General features: G+C 37.0%; 1 protein-coding gene across 1 annotated transcript in view; it reads left to right on the top strand.

The window, feature by feature from the left end:
• Positions 1-25,108, top strand: part of FRMD3 (FERM domain containing 3) — a 125,047-nt gene that overhangs the window by 46,096 nt on the left and 53,843 nt on the right. Inside the window, exons 2-3 of the mRNA XM_088524517.1 lie at positions 6,075-6,179; positions 18,309-18,351. Coding sequence (XP_088380643.1) covers positions 6,075-6,179; positions 18,309-18,351 — 148 coding nt within the window. The remainder of the gene's footprint in view (positions 1-6,074; positions 6,180-18,308; positions 18,352-25,108) is intronic.

Raw genomic sequence — 25,108 nt, 5'->3', positions numbered from 1 at the left:
GTTTATGTTAACAGTATTTTTTTCTTTGCAGTAAAATATTATAAAAGTTATTTTAGAAAAACAAATATTCAATTATGCAGACTTACGGCTCGAGCTCTATTTCGTGGCCATACAGCACCTATCCAGAAACCATAGTAACCAGGTGGCGGTTGAAGTCAGAGCTTTGGCCAAAGTGTTTATTCTTCCGTGCTTGTGTAATCTCTAAATAAAGATGAGTTGCTCATGTTGAAGATGGAGTGCTCTGGTATACTCTAAATGTAGCTTACATGTCAGATGATATGATGTATTCTAGGGGGGGTGGGAGGGTGCAAAGGTGTCACTGGTGACGGTTAAATTCCCTAAGAAGTATAAAGGGCAGGACTCACTAATATGTTCATTTGTTCATTCACATTTTTCTGTTTCTTGAAAGTATTTGCAGCTTCAAGTGAGGATAAAAATACGATCACTCGGATCTGAAGATTACTTCCCATAGTTCTGAGTGAGTCAGTATCATCACATCAGTCTGCTTCTCTCCAAAAAAAGCAGCTGGGAAGGTCTGGATTAAAATGAGCTGCTGAAAGCCCTACAACTCAGGGAAACACGTAATTTGATTGTTTATCTTATTAGAGGACTTATTAGGAATTAGATGCATCTTCCATGAGTTTTATTCAGGAAATGAGATGATAAGGGCAAGTATACATCTTGCTCTGGTAGAATTCCATGTTGTAATTTATGTTAGGATATTATCATGTTGGGTAGGATTGCCACTGTCTTCGTTTGGGGAGTATTTTCCTGTATTTGTGCCTCTTGTTCTTTGGCTTTCCTGAGCCTTTGCATCTTCTCTGCATAGGCTGATCAGTTTCACTCCAATGGCATCTATGTGTGGATGGGCTGTGGGCTTGCACCTGCATTTTACACAGTGTAACACAGTGCTAGTGTTTTGTTTCAATTATGCACACTAAAAACTTGTGAGAGTGAGAACATGTCCTTTATTTTGTTAGATCAGATGTATTAGAGGAGTGCTCAGTGATGGATGTGTTTAGAAAGATCTGGACATATGCAGGTAAAATCTTTTTTCAAAAGATAATTTCATAATGTTGCATAGTGAGATGAGTAGATTTATACATAAGCAAATATTAATACCCACAGATTAAATATAAATAATCTTCTCCATTTAATTGTTAGGAATTGTTGATACAAATTACAGGTAGATGTTTAAATAATTCTATATAAGTATGTCATCTGCAAGAAATGATTCATGTTAGATAGTGTATGGAAGAGGACTCTTCTATTAAGTGAATAGCAATTGCTTTACTGTAATATAATTGTGTGGGTGGGTGTGTTTGTTTGTTTATTTTAAATTAAAGGACTAACACTCTAACACATTAATTTCTCCCACCTTCTTTGTTCCAAATTTGTAGCAATGCAATTATTTCCTCATTGTAAAAGGAAAAAACCCACATTTATTATAAATAATTTGCTTCTAGAATAAAATGTGCCAGTTCCAGTTAGGTTTGATCAGCCAGAAATGTGTTTTTTAATTCACAGATTTCAAAGGAAATAATAATTATATCTCGCCCTTCTTACTGTTGCCATTTTTTTTCCAGTGAAATATTGAATAATACTTTTCCAGCCTACCTTCAAGTAATTTAAAATATTGCAAAGTGCTGATTATGAACACTAAGGAAATGCTACTGATGGGTCACAGAATTTTAATTAAATAATAACAACCATCCCATTTTTAATTGCTTTTTCTATTTTCAAGGGCATTATGTGATATCGAGCACTTGCAAAAATTCTACAGAAAAAATACTTATCGGGCAAAGGGCAGAGCAATAAAGGCAAAGAAGTTGTCAGTGTATCCATCATGTGAGCAGTTACTGTCATTTGTAATCTCAGTGAATTCATAAATCCTAAGAGCGTAAGAAATTTGCCCAGGGCCCTGGAGTGAGTCAGGATGAGTGTTGACAATCGCCAGATCCAAGCTCAACTTTTTCCACCTCACTGCTTTCAGTAGTTGCATCCTAATTCTTTGCTTTTGTTTTCAGGACAGGACTTAATTTTTTTTTTAGAAAATACTGGGAATCTCAGGCAATGGCTTCTCTTTCTGCACCCTCAAATGTCTCTATTCATCTCCAAGAGGTTAAGTTTTAAACTTCTTCTCATAACGTGTGTCCTAGTCTGCCGGCGCTGCCTAGTGAGCTTTGCTGCCGTGCCACTGGAAATGTGAGCAGACACATGACCACAGTCCCAGCACACAAATGGACCCACAATTGTTCCTGGATGTCCCTTTGCAGCCACGTTTCTGTGCGTGAGAGCAGGCCCCGATGCGGAACTGCTGAGCGGCCGGCAGCAAGGTGGAGGATCTGCTCCTGCTGGCATTCAAGGTAGTTCTTTTGCGAGAAGCCCAGAAGAAATAGAGTTTTATCACCTGGACCCCTGGCCAGACAGGAGCTGGAAATTTGAGAAGTGTCTCTTGAGAGAGCAGTTTGGCTCTGTAAATCTTGCTGCATTTTTGATATTTTTGCGATTGTAATATTTTGCTATTTCAATTGTCAATTAACATTACAAAAAGCTGCTTTCTGAATTGTGTTCCTGTCTCATGGCTGACTTCTTGTTTTGTCTGTTTTCCAGATCTGCTTTCATTTTGTTATTATTACTTAATTCAAGTGTTATGTTCATTTTTTTTTAGATCTGTCACATTTTAAAATAAAAACTCTAATTAAAATACACATACAAAACCAGATGTTTTTCCAGCCTTGCCTGAGAGACTGGACTTTCCGTTTATCTTAACTTTTTTTTTTTTCCTATTGTCCTTTCGATTCACTTTTAGAGTAGAGTTGTATTAATCTTGCAAACACATCTCTGATTATGTGAGTAACTTGACATACAGCTTACTGGAACTGTTCTCTTGTGCAAAGACCGTTGTGGAATGGGGATTGAAATCCCCTGTACAAATAAATGCCGTGTTTATAACTGTGCAGTGCTTCTTAGCAGTATTAGTGGCTTCCCGACCGACAGGAGCACAGCTGGCAGGACTTCAGTGGTTAGATAACAGCCGAAGTGTTGTGTTGATCTGCTTGCAAATCTGGCTTTTGCCAGTGACAGCATTCAAATAAACAGACCCAGAACTTTATGGTGAAACAAATGTGAGTTGAGAAGTCTTTAATTGAATGTAAAATCCCAAACATCTATTATAGGTTTTTTCTGCTTGTCTTCTGGCTTTCAGAATTGTAGAACAAGTAACGACTCTTTTGTGGACTTGTTTTTTACTGTCAGAAATGAATTAATTTGAGAGGATAGGAAAATTTCTCTGTTGTTTATTAAATTGCACACGGAAACTAGGAATTTAAATTACTTTTTACAAGGAAGTGGATTACTTGATCATAAATATGCAAAATTGCAGGAATGGAAATCCTAACAATAGTGCTTGGGAATAAAAATGTATCTTTGCAATGTCTTACCTGGCTCATAGAGGTGAGGAGGAAAAATGTGGCAGGGTTCTCCTGCGAGTCAGTCACTGGAGGACCTCATATATGATCTGAGTATGTCGGAGGGGAGAGTGTCCTTTGTTTTCATGGTTTGTTTCAGTAGAAAGAACCCTCTTGATCTATCATAAACAATTTTTCACAGGTGTTTGTAAGCTGACCTTGATTGTGTTCAGTGCTTCTTTTATTTACATGGCATTTTTTTTCTGTTGTGGGGGTTTATTGTGTTTACGTGTAGGGGTTTGTTGTGTTTTTTGGTAGTACTAACATCAGATGTTTAAGTATGGCCTAAAAAAAAAAGTACATCAGTCTTGTATTTTTCTAAATATGTCAGGTAGCTGTTCCTTCAGCTATTTACAGAATCTCCAAAAGCTTTCGCATGTGAAAGAGCTACATTACAGGACTTATTTAAAGGCCATTAAAAAAAAATGTTTTCATAAATTGTGGGTTACGGAACTCTGAAGGAAAATATATCAGAGTTAAGATAACCAGATATTGCATTTGAGTGTCCTGAAAAAAAAAATAAAGTGCCATATTTTAAACTTTTTCCTTTATCATTAAAAACAAGTGTTGACTACAGTCCAGGGCATTATGGCTCTTCTGTTTGAACACTTTTGTGACTGTTGTTCTTCATCTTTACTTGAGAATACTTGATGATTGCTGTGTGAAATCACAGCATAATTTTCAGAGCCTGTAACCTTTTAGAAATTGGACCTGGATTTTGCTCTCAGATTTCAGTTGTCTGCTGCTCATGTTTTTCAGCAGAGTTTCAAATAGTATACTCTTAGTGATGCCTTTTTTGTCATGTTCTGACAAAGTGCTGACTGGAAACATACATATGCATATATAATTGTGAATTGCCACGAAGTACTTGATTGCTATGTCTCTTAAAAAAAAAAAGAAAATGATTCATTTAATTGGAAAGCTATATGGTAACTGTCTGAAGTTCCAGGCAAATTTTTATATTCATTATTCTGTGACCCAAATCCATTCTTGTGCTCTCTTGTGGATGACTGGCAGTTCCTAATTTAATTTATCCATATTCTTTTGCAAATAAGAATAAGCTTTGAATGTAATGCATGCTTTTATACTATGATAAGTATATCAAGGAATGCGGGAGGAGACACAGATCCTTAGATTGCTAAAGCTCAAGAGAAAGTGGAACATTGTTAGAGAAATTTTGAAAATATCTGTTGATGTTATCTGCAGAAAATAATCCAAACAAGTATTGCCCATCATGTTTTTATAACATACTGTCTATTCCAAATTCAGACTTAAGATACTCTGTACCACATGAAGTATTTCTTTCTACGTATGAATTACCTGACATTGTCCAGATGTTAGGTAGGTTAAAAGCCTTTTGGTACCTCCTGATAGGTAGTAACATTGTGTATGTATCTATTAAGTTACTTTTACCAAAATAGAATTTTTTTTTTAGTAACGTCATTCAATACCGGTAATAACAGGCAAACACATTGTGGAAATATCATGGGATGGATAAGGCCTTATATATCCTACAGTCAACAAGTCAAAATAGCTGTGTAGCCATGCTATGCATAGCTTAAATTGTTACCATCTTAAATGCAGCAAAATATTTATTGTTAAGGGAACAATTTGGAGGAACATTTAAATATTGCTCAGTACATTTGTATACCCTGTGTAACTTCTGTTCTGTAGACACTAGGATATTGCTCGAATTGTTTCTTTGCAGCAAAGAGTAGAGGCTCATGAAGCAGCTCATACAGGTTCCACAGCAGAGCAATCTACTTCAGGGCTTAGGTAGAAGGAGAGCAGGGAAAAAACTCAGAGGCTGACACTGCAGCATAACCAAGCATCTTTGCCTGTTTAGAATCTTCAGTCCTAGGCGGACAACGTTGGCCCAAACCACAGCTCGTAATAATATAAAAAAATCAAGTCACTTAGATCGTAAGGAATGGGAGAGTCCGTGAAAGTTCCCTGGCATGAGATTAGAGAGAGATGAAACAGTGCTAAAATTCAAGAAAGCAGAAATAAAGAATAAAGTCATTAAATAAATATGGTGTGTGGAGCATGCTTCCTTCAGGCTGTTGTGATGATGCAGGGATGAAAATGCCTTTTTTATCATTAATTTGGGCATTTCTTCCTTGCACTGCAGTACTGTGTAGGAACTAGGGATCAGGTCTCTTGCTGTAGGCACTTCACAAAGATGCAGTAATAGTAGCCACTGCCAAGCTGCTTATGAACCAAAAATCATACATAGTATTGAAGTTGTGTTGAAATGGCTTTTTGTTTTGTAAGTATCACATCAGGTGGAAATATGGTTAATGGTAATACACTAAATGTTATTAAATGTGCAGCTATTAGAGTAGTATGGGTATTCCAGAGGCAGAATTTATTGTATTCTTTTCAGAAATCAGTTTGTGCAGGTGTAGGGAGTTTATTGATCCCTGAGGAGTATGTTTTATTTGCTGCATTTTTAGAGAAAACAAATGTTGTCCTCATCTGAATAACCAAAACCAAAGAAATCCATATGGTTTTTCCTTTGTTCCTTTGATTAGATTCTTTAAAGCTGATAACCATCAAGTTCAGGATATTCAGAGTAATGTATCAATTCTTTCTCTTTTTCAGAGAGAAACAAAAGGTCAGTTTCTCATAGATCACATCTGCAACTATTACAGCTTGCTGGAAAAAGACTATTTTGGCATTCGATATGTCGACCCTGAGAAGCAAAGGGTATGTATATGAATTCCGACCAGCTTTTTTTTAAAAATTGATTTGTCCAACAACTAGTCTAGACCTAATACAAAGTTATGTATGTCTAGGCAGTTAAGCTCTGACTAGAATCTATAGAGTTTCCTAAAGTAGCTTTAATAAATTTGTTTTATCTCACTTCATCTATATACATTTCAGGTGAATTGATATATTCAAATATGTATTGCTGTCCTGGTTGCTAAAGATAGAAAAGATCTTTAGTTCAGGACTCAAAAGTAACATGGTTATTCTAGCTCTAGTCTCTGGCAGTGCACTGGACTCAAGGATTTCTCTTTTTTTTTCTGTAGAATGTATCTCTTGGGAGTTACTGGCAGAAATAATATTAAGCTTAACAGCAAAAGACATTCTCTTCTACTTTTCACAGGGGACATAAACTTGGATATCTGTAATACAGAAACCAACTGTGATTGTAAGGTTAGGAGAGTTCTTCAGTTCTCACTATGAGCATCTTTAAATCATACTTGAATAATAAAATTTAATATGCTTACCGACCTGTACTCTGGGCATTTTTGTGATTAATGGTTAGAGTCATTGCTCTTAGGTGAAAGGTAGTCCCTGCAGTTTGTCTTCTGTTGGTGGATTTGCTGCTTCTAGTCACCATCTGGGTCTCAAATTAATGTTACTGTTAAGAGTGGGAAAGGATGGTCAACACGGGAAGAAGACATCTTCAGACAGTCAATTGCAAATTTCCTCTTCACTGTGTAGTGAAGTGTCAGACACTGCTGGTCTCAAAATTAAGAACTGAAGATGACTTCTAATATCATGGAATGTAAAAACAGGTTTTTAACTTCTGGAAATGAGTGCCTGCTTGAAAGTGGTATGATTCAGTGGGAGAAAATCAGTTTGATATATATCTTTGCTAGACACAAGCAAGCTAAATGTTGTAAAAAATAACTGGAATTAGGACTCTTTGCTCAAGTCTACAGAATTGAAATACTGTGGCAAAGCTCTAATAGATCATTTCCTTTGCATCTTCTGCCTAAGTAAATTAGTAGTTATTTTAGCCATCACATCTTTCATGATCAGTAAAATTGAAAGGTGTTTACCTAGTAGAAACTAACAGAAGTAGGTGGACTGTTGGATTAGACGGTGGTAAGATAGCATGTAATGAATACTTACCTTCTCTGACAGTATTCAAAAATTGCAGAAAGGTAAGAAGTCTTGTTAGTAAAAACTTTAACTTTTCCTATCAGAATACTATGAAAAAGCATTAGCGCAGTGAGAACTCTAAAAAAGCATTGCTATTGCATGGAAATAATTATGTCATAGTTTCTGGTTCTCATTTTCCATATATTGACTAATTTGTTTCAATACCTTGTTCCTGGTGGCTGTGCAGTTGCCCACATATATCTTCCGTTATAGTTAGTTTTGTTTTAAGTTTAGGAAAAATGCACTTCATCCTAAAGCTCCCCTTTGCACCTGGTTACTAAGGAAACATAGTTATTGGAAAGAAAGATTCCATTGCTGGTGATTTATGCATGTACTTTCCTGTGCAACAAACCCCATTGTAAGGGCTAAAATATGGAGAAATATTATAATAAAGAAATACTGTGTAGTACGGATCATCTGTGTTCTTGTTGTAGTTCTCTTACCTGAGTTTTTTGTCTGTGATACATGTGAATACATGGATACTCTCAAACCAAATATGAATACTGTAGCAGTCTTTATTTTATCAATAGGAAGGTTTTTCTGATCTTAGAGATACACCAATCCATAGTCTTCTGGCATTATAACAGGCGAGTATATTAGGGCCCAAACATTATAGCTGAAAAAAGTTCATCAGCAAGTTACTCGTGATCATAGACATAAATTACAGCAAGTGTAAGAAATACTGGGGCACTCATATTACTAAATTGGGGTCCCTTCATAGTAGCTGCTTTACTGGAAGGTCCAAGCTCTGTCAAGTTACAGGGGAGAGATGTTTGCTGTAATATATTTAGGTGTGTTACAAAATAGAAGCAATAATAAGCAAAGTTGGTAAAGGTCTGTAAGTGTAATTCGCCAAGAGTCTGGTTTGGAAAATAATAAATCCATTTGCATTTTTAAAAGAACTTCTTTCTAAAGTTGCATCTGGATTGACTAGTTTAACTGATAACAGCTGCTTTGAAGGAAAGTGATAGTTCAATTTAAACCAGTTTAACACCAAATGTGACATACGTCTGTGCTCCATAGGCAAACAAAGAAATGTAGAGCAAAGTATTAAATAAACATCTCCTAGTTCAGTTTCATTGGTAATACTGTATCATTGTCCTCAAGATAGCAATAAGCCACCATCATAATACTGCAATCAGAATAGTTCGAAGTAGGAAATGAAATGTTTTCAGGAAAGAATTAATGTTATTATATAAGACCTTGATGTGATCTCAACTTTTCTAATCTCAGCATCCACATTCAAGAAAGATTGATTTAACTGAATCAACAGAAGGAGCATTAGAATGAAGAGCCTGTTTATGAGATTATATTAAGAAGTGTGCAACCTATGTAGTACAGCAAAGCAAAGGGTAAGAGGATGTGGTTACCATTTATAGATGTATCAGAGTGTAAACTAGAGAGAAAAATAAATATTTAAGCCAGTGAGGCTTAATATTTAAGCTAATGAGGACAGTACGTGCTGTAACAGCCATAACAGAAGCAGTAAGGGCAAAAATTTCACTGCGATTAAGATGAATTTTTATTATTTTAAGAAAGGGATTATATTGTACATTAAATGAAAGAGCTATGTACTAAGCCTTATGCTCTTAAATATCGGAGAATATATACTAAAACTGAAACAAGAAAGCATACTATTTTTATAAGTTTTTCTAATGACAACACATTACTGATACAGGTAGTCAAAAAAAATCCTCCTGCTGCTATTTGATTTTGCTTGGATCTGTGAATGCCTGTATTTTAGTTATATTCCATTGCATAGTCTCGGTCACTGCACACACACACACAACAAAAGGGTATGTCTGTGGTTTCAAAGGTTATGGCCTAAATTATGCATTTAATTCTGTCTTTTAATGTATTGTTTTTCATAGGGTCCTTGTTAAGATGTATGGAAATAATAGTGTGTATATGTGTGTGCATACATGTACATATATATAAGTATTATATAAAATTGATCCTGATGGCATTTATTTTACTACCGATGCCTGCCTCTCATTTATCTATGTAGAGGTTGTGACAAAAGCTAATTTGGCATCTTTATATTCTATAATCGTTGAGGAAGATCAAGCATGCCTAAAATATCAGCTTTTTTTAAATCCCAAATACGTGCATTTCAAAGCAGCAGGTGAAGATGTAACATTTTGAACTAGGAGTCATTTTTTTGAGACTAAGAATTCAAAATGTGAGATGTTTCAGTATTTCAAATATTTCAGATGTTTCAAGTGAAATGTTTCAGTATTTCTGTATAGAACATTCAGAACTTCTGACTCTGTGAAAAATGTTGATAAATGAACTTATTTTCTTAGGTTGGAAGAAAATGTTGAAATATTTTCAGTAGTGGGAAACAGCTATCTTTTTTTATAGATTATTTTTCAAATTATTCCTAAATTTTTTCCTCCCACTTTTGTAATGGTTCTTTCCTTCTGCATTTTTAAAAATATTAGGGTATATTTTAAGCATACCTAAACCTTTTAAAACTTCCCAGAGTTTTCTACATAACACCAAAAAGAAACTCTGGAAGACATAATGAAATGCAGTGTGGTTTCGTGAAGACAGGCTGCAACGTCAGAAGATAGCTGAAAGAGGTTTCTCTAATTCTGCTACTTAAGGTTATCTGTCTCTCTCTTTTTTTTTTTTTTTTTTCCCAAGCAGTAGATCTTACAAGATATAAAACAATTAAGGCCAGTTATTATGCCCTGACTACTGAGAAACATGACTAATTCTGTGCCAGGAAGCTCAAGCTGACTGAGAGGCTTTTCTCCCATTCTTGGGGCTGGTGGGAAATGGAAGGGAGAGAGAGAGGCTTCCTTATTAAGGCCACTGATGGTGAGAGCAAGGGAGGATTCATTCAGTGGAGACATGGTAGTGAGGTGAACACACCGTGGAGTTTGGTTAGATGGCAAGTGAAAAAGACTTTATTGGGCCCAGAACCATTCATAAGATCTCAGCAGTTGCTGTAGAAATGTTTCAGACTGTAATCACTCTGAAATCTTAAGGTACTTAGGCTAGCATAGGCCACCGGGTTATCTGGGGGCAACTTGTCTGCAGTAGTGTTGGTTATCTATTGTAGGTAGAATTCAAACAAAGCTTTCAAATAGCTGAAAGTGCAGTAGGAGTGCTCTTCTACCATGTGTCAGATCTTGAATGGGGGTAGGAGTACGCTAGGATTTCCTGACTTCCCCAGAGTACAGAGCCCAGCTCTGTGCAGTTAATAAACAACACTGTGCATTACCGATACGATAATATCCTAGACTATCTATCTCCCCCAAGATGGGCAAAATCTGATTTTCTTTATGCTTTCAGATTTAGAAGCACTAAAAAGGTAGGTAGTTTTGTCAGGTTAAATATTTATATAGCCTTCATACTAAGTCTATTATAGAGTCTCCTGGTATTCTAGCGTTTGTTATTTACAATGGAACTAACAGTGTTTGTTTGATTAATCCCATAACAGAAGGAGTTCAGCAGTGTCCCAGAATTTACTAACAAAGGAAATAGGAAACTTCTGTTGGTGTGTAATGGATTTCTTTGTCATGAAGTAGTAGTTCCGTTTTTAATGGGATATGTACACAAAACATACAGCCGTATCTCATCAGAGAGACCTCCTGAGAGGGCCAGCAAGTCTGGAATGCAGGTGATGTCTGTTTTAGCAATAACAGCTATTTAACACCTGTTCTTCAAAATGCACACTTGGTCCCCTGTGGGGGCAGAGAAGGTTGCCAAAAACAACAGAAAATTTCCTATGTCATCTTAACAAATATATGTATGCATAATGTCTTGTAAGACTGTGCAGCTACAGAAGTCTATTTTGTAGTTCTGCAATCACTTTGAAGGGGCTGAGCAGAAGTATTACAGACCAAGTACCAGACTGACTGGGCTAACTGGGCTAAACTGGGCATTAAAACTAAAGTTTTAATGTTTCTTTTTATGTATGTAAATATGCTTCTTTGTATATCCTCCTTCATAGCATTATCACAAACATAATGTTCATTTGCACAAAGTTTTGCTGTGACCGTGTGCAGTGTGTGTGCTTCAGATCATTCTATTTCAAAAAGCTACAGTAAATCTGGAAAAGGAACACTGAGAGATATGAGGATGATACAAATTATGAGTGTGAATAATTGAGCTGAGTAAAGAGGTAACGGAAAGATAGAAGATGTGATATAAAGTGTCTTGGTAATGGTGACTAGGGAAAATCACTAAGCAATTGTTATAACTCAACTAAAAGGCACCTAATGAAACCTACAAAGCAGTTGATGTAAAGCATCAACTTTATATATTTTGATATATATATATATATATGAATATATTTATGTTGAAAATATATATATGTTTAGACAGATTGGTGAAATATCTACAAAATAACTGTAAAGAATAGTTTTGCAAAAAGTCAAGCGGATGTAATAGGAAACATTGTTTTTCTCTAGTTGTCCTTCTCTAAGTGTTCAGACACTTCAGACACTTTCAGAGATGGATTACTGAGCTAAATGGATTTTTACTTTTACCAGTAGAGGTGTTTTTATGTAATTTTGGAAAAGAAATGAAATTGATGAATTGTTCTATAAGTATACATACACATTTAAATCAATATTAATGCTATTAACTGATTTAGTTTATGTGAAAATTACTAATCTTGCAAGCCATATATTTCTGCAGGCTATTTGAATAAGAATCAAGATGATTCTTCTGTCAATTTTGAAGCTGTTGATCAAAGTTGGCAGGTCATGTATGCATGAATATTTGAAAATCTTAGGAGCAGAGAGGTTGTGGATCATTGGAGCTAAATTGGCATCACTGGAGGGTCTCCCTATAAAACAAAATGAAAATTTGGAAACCTGTGTAATAATTTGCAGCCTAGAATTGTACCACTGCTCTTCTGCTGCAGCATGGGGCATTATTTTTGAAGCACATAATTTTCCTGATAGCTAAGGTACCTTGTTTCTCCTTGAATGACACACCACTAACCAAAGCCAGTGCCCTAAGTTTCAGAACAGGTCCTTTACAACAGCAGTATTAATATTCTAGTTTTACTAAGAGGTTCTTCAAGGCACAAAAATATTATGTTAGCCCTTATACATAAGTAAGGGAACATACTGCTGCCATGGTCATCTGGCATCAGATACAGATTGGGCACCCAGTTAATTCCCCTCTCTGAGCTCTCCATTGGCTTTGAATACTGTCAATGTTGTTTGAGTCTGACCTTTGGCTGGTAGTGACCAGGTAGAAGATATGGCCTTGGCATAAATCAGATTGATTTTCTTTCAAAAAGAAGGTGATGTATTTGAGGTATTTATTTTAAATATTTAAAAGATTTATTTTAAATACTAATCTATAATACTATATAAGGTTGAAGCTAAATAATGTTAACTTATATTGCTCCTCTAGCAGTGTTTCAGTTCATATTTGCATTTTCCTGCTCTGTTCTATTCCTTAAACAAAACTCTTTAAACAAAACTCTTAAAAAAACAAAGGCAAAAAAAGGCAAAAAAACAAAAACAAAAACCTTGACTCACCAGAATATTCTTGTGGCACCTGCAAGTTCTTGTAGTTCCTTGTATGCACATCCTAATACTTGACTGACTATCACTTGCGGAGGAATTTCAATATTCATGATGCCTGACCACTCATGGTTGCTCCTTTGTTCCTGCTCTTCAGGCAAGAAAGGCAGCTGACTCAAAAGCCTGTTTTGTTGAAGGAGGAGGGATTTTGTCACCAACTTCATTGGGTTTATGGTCAAGTCCCAAGCATCTGATATTGGTCTAGTAGTGTGTTAGAAACTTAATCTCTTTTATGCCACTGTAATGCAGAAGGAAAAGGAGATTGGAGTACACATCTTTGCACCGCAGAGTTGCTGTAGTTGATAAATGGGAAAGAAAAACAGTAGGCAGATTATAATTACACTTGACAAAGGCTGTGAGAACACACATGGGACACAGTACCCTTCTTACCTTCTTAGTTTAAAACCTGTGCCTGTATGTTGTACTGAAACCAAATGCAGTTCTGTCCAAGCTTCTCAGTTAATGACTTTGTTTGAAACAGTTTGTGGGCTGAAGTGCCTTTCATAAAAGCATATCAGTGCTTGCAGAGCTTAATAATAAGCTTTCTGAGATGGTGCTTTTACCCTTGTGTTGTGTCCTTGCTCCTCCTGAGCTTTTGCTGTGGAAGCTTGTAACATATCAGCTGCTCTGTATTTGTGGGTAAGCAAACATACACTTGGCCTTGCTAATGACTACTCACTGCCACTTAAATGCTGAGGAGAGGTGAGAGCTGTATATACAAAGTAAAACTGCTCCAGGTCAAAACACAATATGCTGTCTCAATGAAGTGTCTCAATAAAGCCTTAGTCAGAAAGACCCTTAAATATTGAAGGACAGATCCAGAAAGCAATTTAAGCATATTTTATATCCAAAATATTTTGCTTGCTCACACTGACACTTTAAGTGCTAAACTGTTTGCTCTTCAAGGTCTTTAGGTATCTTTAGCTCTGCCTTCTGCTTCTGTCAGGACTTTGGGCAGGCTGGCTTGATGCCCACCTCCTGCTCAACTTTTTGAGGCAGAAGAGATTAGAAGCGAGCAGCATTAAGCCTGAATCTCCTCACAGGCTTCTCACTAATACCTAATATCTGGATTAGGATAGAAGTCTTCTCCTGTCTGTTGAGTAATGACCATGCTGCTGGTGTGCCCTCAAGAAGAAGGGAAGCTAAGCCTCTGCAGGAACAGTCTCTGATTGCTGTTTTGAGCCATCATGTATAAGGGTAAACTGAGCTGAGGGCACTTGCCATTATCCAGCTAACGCAAGCTGTATGGATGAAACTTCAAGGCCAAAAATTCTTAAGGCCAAATTCATGAGGCCAAAAAAAAGCTGTGTAACATGATCGGGTTTTTTGCTTTTTAATTCTCTGGCTTGCACACTTCACTGGAAGAAGTGTAGTTCTGGGTTCTGGCTTTTATTTCCAGGCTCATTTCTGACTGCTTTGCTTGATGTTTAATTTGTCTAATGAAGTGTTAGAATTTGAGACAGCTAAAGCTTATTTCTGCAAGGTAGCATGGCATAGACTAGTATTGTAACTAAAGCTTTTAAGCCTTCCAAAATTTGGCCTGACAGCTGACTCGAAATGAGGTAAAGCTCCAAAGCTTTCAATTCAGCTAATATTTTTTTATTTTAATTCAGGAAAACTGTTTTAAAAAGTCATATGTAGAAGAAACATTTTGCACAGTCAAGCCCATTTGGATTGAACACTTGCTGAAGAAACCCTTGGATGAGTTTACAGAAACCTTAATCTGGTCCTAGCTAAAACAGCTAATTAATCTTGGAGTAGATGTAGCATGAATATTTGGTAGAATGGACAAGGCACAGTTATTAATTACTAACAGTTAAGGCTGTAAGGCTGAAAGATACTCTGGGGAAAATCTTTCTTAAAATTCACATTGAAATATGCAAACAGATATAGGAATGGCTATTTCAGAAGCACTAGCAAATACTAGGTGTTTATCTTCCACTGACAAGTCAGCATTAGGTACTTAATTGCCCTGTCTTTGAAAATCTCCATGAATTATAAAGTAACTGTTCAATTTTCTAGAAGAATCAGCTGAATTGCCTATATATTTGTAATTTTCCATCATTAGAAGGTCACCACAGAAATGTGAGCTTCTAAAAACTGCCTATTGCTAGCCGGGAAAATCTAGACTGCTTAATTGTTCTGTTTCTTTTCAGTCCATTTTTAACCCATGAAAGTTAGGTGCTGGTGAAACAACTGTTCGCTTCAAAATATCTTAGCTAAATAAGATGTCTTCCTGGCATTTGATGTGCTTTATGAAGGATCTGATCCACATTAACATAGCCTGTTTTATAGGATGTTTAGGATATTTTTTACTCCATTCATTTTAACCTCTTTTACTTGAATAAAAAGGGCAATTGGATTAGTTGTCAGGACAGATTGCCCTTTTTTGTTATTCATGTGGTGAATTATGAAGGTTTTATATTTGAAAAATTGTTTTTTTTGCCTCGGACTTTTTATTAGAATATCTGACTTTTTCAGATAATCATAAAACCTCACCTTGATTGGGATGGTATTTCAGCCTGGCCTTTCAGAAAGAGGGGAAAAAAATAAAAAAAAGTATTGTGCTTCTGTTAGATGAAAAGTGTGGAAAAACATCTCCACAATCAGTTCTGTGGGAACAGTCCATATTGCTAACTGTCCAAGTTGCTGTTTGCTGCCTGGCTCCTCATCTAGGACTACCTAGATCATGGTGGAGAAAAGGTAAGTGTGAACGTGACAGAAAGGAAAACTTGCATATCCGTGCCTCCTGTCTGGGTTCCTATCTATTAATTAATTCTGAGTTATATAGGGATGAAGCAGCATCTTTCTTTGATTACCTTTTTTTGAACACTTCCCTCCATTCCTTCACTGTTATTCAGAACAAAATAAAAAAATACTGTATCTCTGTGATCTGAAGAAGAGTCAAACCTTCTGGATGTTTCTTTGGTATGAGTTATACTGGACAGAAAAGGAAGAGGACAAATGTTTTTTTGTTTGGTGTGTGGGGTGATGTTTTTATGTGTGTTTTGGCTGGTTGCTTGTTGACTGCCAAGGTTCCAAATAAGTCTCTCAGTGATAAGCAAGCTTCAAACAGAAACATATGGCAGTGTTTATCTCCAATATTGTCATCTAGCATAGGCAAAATTTCTGAGCATCCATGACACAAGCTTCAGGTATTTGGAAATGTTCTTTCCAAGGTATTTGTTTTGCAAGAAGTTCTGTTCAAGAAGAGTTCACAGTTAGGAATGAATTTGACTGAGTTCTTGAGACACCATGATTTAAAAAATATATTTTTTCTGCCATCTATTAACAATTTCTGGGAAATATCTTTCTCTTGCACTTCTCCGTAGTAAAATTACTATGTTTTGAGACAAAATTGTAGCTACTGTGAGAAGTATTACATGTTACATGTGGTTTCCTTCCTTCCTTCCTTCCTTCCTTCCTTCCTTCCTTCCTTCCTTCCTTCCTTCCTTCCTTCCTTCCTTCCTTCCTTCCTTCCTTCCTTCCTTCCTTCCTTCCTTCCTTCCTTCCTTCCTTCCTTCCTTCCTTCCTTCCTTCCTTCCTTCCTTCCTTCCTTCCTTCCTTCCTTCCTTCCTTCCTTCCTTCCTTCCTTCCTTCCTTCCTTTTCCTTCCTTCCTTCCTTCCTTCCTTCCTTCCTTCCTTCCTTCCTTCCTTCCTTCCTTCCTTCCTTCCTTCCTTCCTTCCTTCCTTCCTTCCTTCCTTCCTTCCTTCCTTCCTTCCTTCCTTCCTTCCTTCCTTCCTTCCTTCCTTTTCCTTCCTTCCTTCCTTCCTTCCTTCCTTCCTTCCTTCCTTTTCCTTCCTTCCTTCCTTCCTTCCTTCCTTCCTTCCTTCCTTCCTTCCTTCCTTCCTTCCTTCCTTCCTTCCTTCCTTCCTTCCTTCCTTCCTTCCTTCCTTCCCTCCTTCCCTCCTTCCCTCCTTCCCTCCTTCCCTCCTTCCTTCCTTCCTTCCTTCCTTCCTTCCTTCCTTCCTTCCTTCCTTCCTTCCTTCCTTCCTTCCTTCCTTCCTTCCTTCCTTCCTTCCTTCCTTCCTTCCTTCCTTCCTTCCTTCCTTCCTTCCTTCCTTCCTTCCTTCCTTCCTTCCCTCCTTCCTTCCCTCCTTCCTTCCCTCCTTCCTTCCCTCCTTCCTTCCCTCCTTCCTTCCCTCCTTCCTTCCCTCCTTCCTTCCCTCCTTCCTTCCTTCCTTCCTTCCTTCCTTCCTTCCTTCCTTCCTTCCTTCCTTCCTTCCTTCCTTCCTTCCTTCCTTCCTTCCTTCCTTCCTTCCTTCCTTCCTTCCCTCCTTCCTTCCCTCCTTCCTTCCCTCCTTCCTTCCCTCCTTCCTTCCCTCCTTCCCTCCTTCCTTCCTTCCTTCCCTCCTTCCCTCTCTTCCCTCCTTCCTTCCTTCCCTCCTTCCTTCCCTCCCTTCCCTCCTTCCTTCCTTCCCTCCTTCCCTCCTTCCCTCCCTTCCTTCTTTTTGTGGTAGACTGGAGGATTCCTTTAACTGGAGCTGAATAAAAAGGGTTAAAAATGAACTCTTGGGTGCAAGGCCTTTCAATGTTGATTATGCTTATTAAAGCTGAACAGTGTTCTTTTTTATCAGATGCTTCTGCAGCACAAATCTCATTTTAGTCTAGAGATTTTTTGTGCTTACAGGAAAAATGCTAGTACAAATACTTCTGGCTGTGGTCAGAGGTGGCACTTGCATATCTATATTTTCTTCTGTCAATCAAAATATCCTCCTGGATGGTTCAGCTTGTTAATAGTGTTAGCAGGAGGTATGCTAGGGCTCTTCCCTGAAATACAAGCCTAGTTTTTCTCCATAGAAGCATCTGAATTTATCTGCTGGGAGGATTAAAACATGAAATTTTTCTTTCCATTGCAATTCCTTTCCTGCAGACTTATAAACTGATTGGTAGCATTCCATATCGCTTGTGTGCCTTATGCAAAAGTGCACCCTTCACTTTCAGGTTTTCAATTCTTAGAAAGACTCTGAGAGTGCTGGTTGAGAGTATAGTAACTATACATGCATTAGTTATAAAGACTGTGCAAGATAACGTTAGCGAGCAGAGTGTGTGAAAGTTTCTGAATATTCTACTTACTCCAATATGATAATTCTTTTGGAAAAGAATGACTGAAGGTTTATGACTGAAGTGTCTGCTTCAAACTGATCAGAGGATCCTGTGTGCTTCAGTGTTTGTCTTGCTCTGTTCTTTTGGCAGTGTCTAATAAACAGTGGTTACATCAGTTATGTGTATACAGTGCACTTTGAGTGATATAATATTACAGTTTTTAAGTTTGTGTGTACCCATTTAAAACCCAAATCTTTCTTTTTATTTCTGGTTCCATATAGGTCTTCAGGTATGTCACTGGCTATGTATTAACCTCTGATCTCTGTTCTTCCTTTCTAGCACTGGCTTGAGCCCAACAAGTCCATCTTCAAGCAAATGAAATGTAAGTATTGATAGTTCATGTCTTTAATCTGGTACCTGGTTTTAAAATGGCTAAAGGTTTTCTCTGCTTCTCTTCACTTGTTCAGAATGTGCTTAATTTGTTTCTTGCTGCAAGGAGGCCTGTCATGTCCTTTTGAGAGCCCTGCAAAATCCATCCTACTTTCATTTCATTGTCATTTCACTGCTCTGCACATCAAGAGCATTCCCCTGGGGCTCAAGGCTAGAACCAGAGGCTGGCTGGTGTGTGGAGTGACATCTCTGATAAGAAGACTTGTGTGTTCTGGCCCAGTTTTTCAGTTGCATGTAATCAACCATGAATAGACTGCAATAAAATACAGAGTGTGGTAATCAACCCCTTGGGGCCAGAGGAGGTTATTTCTCTCTCCTCAGTCCCCACAACCTTCTGGCAATGCAGATCATTAGTTCTAGATCATAGTTACAAAAAAGTAATTTCAGAGCTATGTAATAGTTGTTTAAGATGTGCTGAGTTCCTACCACAGATGAACAGAAAATTACAATAATATAAAAAAAAGAAAAAAATCTTTTAGATTGTGTTTTGGAAATGTAAAGTTATGTTGTGTGTGGCATATCCTTTCCATTAATTTGGCCAGCTGTGAAGACTGGTTCAGAAAACAAAACTACCTTGATGCTCAGAAGTTCATACTCAGAGCTGAAGAGAGGTTTCATTTGGCAGTCCCTGAAGACTTGAATTAGGTCACTGAGAGTATCTTCTTGTTTTATTAAAAGCTGTTGTTAACCTGCATAGTTTGTGACATGAAGGAGAATTTCATCCATAGGCCTCTTTATATGTGATTGTTTTGTTTCTTAAACATGAGTATAAGCTGCCTATTGTGTGGTAGGTAATATATTTATTATTTTAAAATAAGATAAGGCTACAGAAATTACCTAATGAGCAAAAACAATTCTGAATATTGGCTGGACTGCATCAAATGCTTCAAGAAATTTTTCTGTTAATGTTGCAGTCTACATGCTGCAAGATGTATTTACATGAACACATATGCATGCATGCATATATTTAGCATATCAGATAGATAAGGACTGTTCCATTTAGTGTCTACCCTGCTGACGTATCCACCTTTCAAAATAAGCAAGATCGAGAATATCAAGCTGAGCTTAAGTAGTTCATCTGCAGTGCTAATGAAGGAAGAAATGGGGACTCATAATTAGAAATTACATCAAAAATAAAAAACTGTCTCCTCAAAGTATCCTGTAATCTGCGTGTATAGCATTGCTTTCCCCTAGTGAAGCATGAGAGCTTGTGCTTCTTGTGCTTCTTGGTGCATTTTGCATAGCAACATATTTGGGAACTCTGCAATAGATGCTCTGAGAGTATTTTGATTTATTCATAACAACTCTACCTGCAAATAGATGTTGCCTAGATGTGATCAGTACTTGGTACACCCTAAATTACATAGATGTTGGGATGTGATCATCAGAGGATCTGTGTGACTTTTGTTGTAGAATCCCGGTGGGAACTCAGAACACTGTCAGATTCATTAAAATAAAAATAAAATAATAATAAAAAACTACTATGAGCTTACTTATTACTGTGAAAAGTGATAGATGCTCCCTTCCTCCTCCCCGCCCGCTGAATAAAATTAGAGGCCAACAAAGAAGTTTTGTTAGCATGCTTAGGTGTGGGGTCCAGAAAGACTTAAATTAGTGGTTGGTTGATTTAGTTTTTCATAAGCAAATTCAGTTTGATACCAGTGTAGCTTGACTTTGCTTTTTGTTACAGATGTAGAACTTAAGTCCTTAACCCTTCAAGGAGAAAAAAAAAACAGGATATTGCATATAAGATCCATGTACATTATGGATGTATCTTTCTTCCTCATGGGTTTTGAAGACACACTCTTCTGAAAGCATTTCATATCAGAAACCTCTTGCTTTATTTTTCTGAAAAGTCTGGCACTCCTGCATTGACATGATAATTTCTAAGCAGTCTCTAAAATAATTTTCTAAGTAATTTCTAAGTAAACTGTAAAGGCACATAAGATTAATTTGCATTTTGTCAACAAATATGCAGTTTATTATGAAAAGATTCTGACTCAGAATTCAGCCTGGTTTATAAATTACCAATATTCATGCAAAAAGCATCTCTATCTCAGGTGACCCAGATGAGGATTGAAATTAATGGTAAGTGGAAAGTGTGAAAACAAAAGCAATGAAGTGACAGGTAAATAGAACATTTATTGTGTGTATATGATTTCTGGGAGACGTGGTGGCAGAATGTTGATCACAGTGTGGTGGGGGAAGGTTTATTTTCTTTAATGAATTCAATGAATAGGGAAATGATCTCTTTTGCAAGTGTGGACATTCATTCTCACATACAAGAGCAGACTGCAGTTAATATTAATTATTTTAAATGTTCCAGGTTCAACTGACCAATGGGATTAAGACAGGATTATGAAGCGTTTAGATATATGCAGCAAAAAGTAGAGAAGTGCTGCATTCTTGATACCAGCTAGCATGTGTGGGGGATTTAACTTTTCCCCCAGCACAGTAACAAGTTTTTCACTGTGTTTACTCGCAGAGCATACTATTGTGAAGTATTCAGAGTGGAAGAGAAAGGCTAGGGGTAGTGGTCTACCACAGATTTCAGTAGGTACCAGATCTTGTGGAAGTCAGTAGTGCTTGGATGATTCAGACATAATCCCAGTATACGGTCACGTTATGCAGAGATCCCATTTCAGCAGCTGTCCATATCTGCCAGTAAGACTGAGCCAACCCAGACAGGCTTCAGAGCATCGAACATAAAATGTCCTGCTATTTTAATTTCTTTAACAATGTCAAAGATTTCTTTAAGTTCTTACTTACTAATACTGGGATATGAGAGAAGGCATGTTTTATGTTTTGTCATATCGCGTGTGTAAACTAATTTGAGATTGTGCTGGTGTAATGTAAGAGGAATGAAAGTATAGCATTTGTTTTGTCTTAGCATTTACTACCTCCACTGAAATGTTGGCTGTTTCATAACCTGATGTGCAAATTCTAAATCTGTGCCTCCGCAGTTTTTATTGCTAATAATTTATTGTTAATTTACTGAGAAAGGAAATTCTCTGCTTTAATCCCCAAAGAGTGTCCTGAAACTTTGCCAGTCTTGTTTGTCATGGCTGGAAGTCAATCAGTGGCCTGTGACTGCTGCCAGTAAACCTTATATATCAGTATGTTCATCAGCAGAACCAGCTTCCAGTAATGTATTTAAAAACACTTTGAGGTTGCCTGAGGTAGCTGCATATCTGTGGTTCTATGTAAGGGCCTTTTTTTTTGCTATTTTTGCTCTTCTTTTGTGTATTTTTCTGTATGCCATTATTCTCTCCCAGATATTAATAAAGTTCCTCTCCATTTTGCAATCTTCTTACAATTTTTTACTTGTTTTCTCTTCAGGAATTTTTGCTATGATTCCGACTGGTCACATCAAAATGTATAAGGAGAGGCCTCCAGTCAACTTTTTAAAAATTCATTTTAAGATTTTTTTCTGTAATAAGTATGCAACTATTCTGTTTTCTTGGAAATACTCAGCTGTATGGGTGCTGTTTTTGCCAACCATTGAAATTTCTAAGAAAAAGATACGACATAATGGTGAAAGTAGAGGAAAATAAGCACACGATCAAAATTTACTTTATTTTCTTTCACTGTCTTGCTTTTCCAAGAGAGAATGCAAATAGAATACTCTCCTGCAGCAGGCCACTAAGGTTTGTTAAGGAACTTTAATGCTGTTGTGAAATGCAAAAAAAGATTGAATGAACCAGGGAAACCAAATCCAGGCGCAGAGATAAGAGTCATTCAAACTTCCTAACAGAATATGTAATCTCAACAAACTTGTCGATATTGCTGTTTGCAGTCTAGATTTTTTTTTTTAAAAAAAAAGGTGTAACCAAGTAGAGCATTTGTAAATCCCTGCACAATGAAAACAAGAAGTTTTTTTATGTTCCCATGGGTACTAAGCTATTTCTTCTTTCATAAAAACTTCATAAAACACTAAGACACTTGGATTCATTATGACAACTATTTGAGAAAAATCACTCCTGCCCTGTGAGGTACCAAAACTGTTTTAAGTGCAGTGAGGAAGATCCCAGAATTTGAGGTTTATGATAGACCAAGTATTTCTTATGCAAAAATAAAAGTACTTTTTAGTATTCTATTTGTCTTGAATGCATTCATCAAGTGGTTTAGATAAACAACTGACTTAACCTGATTAAGGAAAAGGCACGCAGAAACTACAGCATATGTTGTAGGTGTCCCTAAAGATCTTTCTGCTGTTTCAGTGAATTTAAAGACTATTTGGATGCTTTTTTTTAATGCATGCTGATTTTTAGTAGGATAGTGTAATTCAGAGAATATATAATATCAAAGAAAGATGAAGGAAGTTTTCTGACATAGTACAATCTCAAGACTATAAAGATAAGTTAGATATCTGCTTTTACCTTTCAGTGTCCCTGCGCAAATATATATTTATATACATATATATATATATAAAATGTCAAAAGATCTCCTTTAAGGAGCTAGCATTTGTGCTGGGAAAAAAGCAGGTTGTTAAAAAGAACCAACCAACCTTGAAAGTTGCAGATGAGAATCTTCCACCTTTCTCCCTCTTTGGTTCATATTTCTAGAACTACAGTCAGGTTTTTTCACTTTTTTTGAAACTTTTCTTGTTTTATGTACATAGCATTTGCTTGAAATTGTCTTTCTGTGAGCAAAATGATTGTTTGAATGTGTATTTTTCATTAGGCTTCTCATTCCCTGTAAGCTTTCAAATACATAGAAAACTTGCATAATTCAGGGTACCTAGCCTAAAAACAAGAGCATGTGAATCTCATTCCTGTATACATTAGTTAGTATCTGTGCCAAGGGGTGAAACTCCCAAAGCCCTGCTTGCTGCACCCAGCATAGTAGAGGTGTAGTTCAACTAAGAACTCCTTGCTGCCTGGTGCACACAGGACAGCTTATCTTGGCTCAAGGCAACTGAAATAAATCTTTAAAAATTGCAATCAGTTGCCTGGAAACCCCCTAGACTGTGGGTTTCCTGAGGGACTAGATGACGTTTACTGCAGTCAATGGTTTCAGCATGTGATATCATTCAAGTAGGTTTTATTCTTTTGTCTTCATCTCTTATGTGCTGTTAGCACATAAACTGGCAAATTAATAGCCCTGCTGTAATAGAGTTCCAGCCAGCGCTATTCCCTGCATTAAAATCCTTTGAAATGTTGGTAATTGTGAATCTTTTTTAGTAAGATGGCAAGCTTGTGATGGTAGGAAATTCTGACAAAGCCTTGGGCGCTTCACTACACCAGCTGCTCCTTATCTGCCAGATAAAGGACCCCTCTGAAAGAAAAGCCTTATAGCTATTTTAAGCTACTCATTGTATTCAAATGAGTTTGGGGCTGAAAGATCATTCTTTTGGAAAACATGCTCTATTTTGGGGATGTTTGTTGTTGTTTGTGTTTTCACTTTAATGTGGGAGTAAGCTGCAGAAAGTCTGATTTCATGGAACTGGGGCTTTGTCTGATTTCACAGTCTCATCCCCTTGGCTCTTACAATTCATCGCCTGTCTTCCTTTCCATCACAAGAATATAAGTGACTGAAAGAATATGAGGTTCTCTGGTGTGTTTCTCCAGTGCTGTAAAACCCATGAGACAAAGACATTAAATACTTATATATAGTCAAATGGATGTCGGGATGGGGACATGAGTTTTATGCTGATTTTAAAATAAAAATTGAAAGGAAAGTCTGGACTTCCTCTTTCCTTTCCCTTTCAAATGATCATTGTTCATGAAAAGAGAAAACAGAAAAGAGAAACCTCTCATTTTGTAAGTGAATGTAGTAATGAAAGGTGACTTTTCTATGATAGACCTGGAGATAAATTGCATGGATGAGATCACGTTCTTTTTAATGTGTCAAATTACAGGTCAGAATTGTGACAACCCTGCAGGTGTTTCTGAGAAAGGATGTATATTTAGCAGACTGCTGCAGCCTTGTTTTGTATTCCTTGCTGCACTTCTGAGAACATACACTGCTACAGACCTTGAGTCTAGGGGGAGATTTGCTGAGTAGCCTCACGTTAGCTTACTGAACCGTCTGGATACTGCATATTCTGCGTGTTGATATACTGCTGCTATCACGTACTGCCCTTTCGCTTACACTTTTACTAACCTTTTCTATTAATGTGGGCTATTCTTTATTGCATTTCATGTCATCCTTTCCTGTGCATACATCACTTTGTAATGATGCACTTTATGTATGGGACTCTTAAACTTTTTCTTTCTTACTTTTATTCCTCTGTTTTTGTTTTTTTTCTGTCTGTTTCTATCTGTCTTCTTTGTGGTATGGACATACCATCGGCCAAAACCAAAGTGTCAGTCATTTCATTGACATCAAAGGATCAAGCCAATCATAGGATCTTGCAGAGCCAGATACTACCTCTTCTTATTACTGTGTTTCTTTTTCAAGCACAAACTACTAAATCTGCCAGGAGTGTTTTTCCTTTTGTTTTATCACTCTCTCTGAGAAAGAGCTTTAATAAAAGTTGGCTCTTCTATCAAGTTTGGTTAGCAGGGCCATATCTTGAAAGTGAAGCTTTTTTCCCTTGCTTAATTTTTAGTAGACTGTTAAGAAGAGACAGAGCCATTTCAGGTGACTTATATTATTCTCTGCTTTGCCCAGGCAGCATGACTTTTCAGGGTATCTTTCAATGGTTATTTTACTTGGTTGTTTTCTGGTACATTGAATTCAGTTTA

This window comes from Tinamus guttatus, unplaced genomic scaffold (assembly GCF_059628265.1).
Source record: "Tinamus guttatus ecotype Peru unplaced genomic scaffold, ASM5962826v1 Tinamus_guttatus_pri_ptg000021l, whole genome shotgun sequence".
In the NCBI taxonomy this organism is placed as follows: domain Eukaryota; kingdom Metazoa; phylum Chordata; class Aves; order Tinamiformes; family Tinamidae; genus Tinamus; species Tinamus guttatus.
Note: the sequence above shows the minus strand (reverse complement) of the source record. Positions and strands in the feature narration are given on the sequence as shown.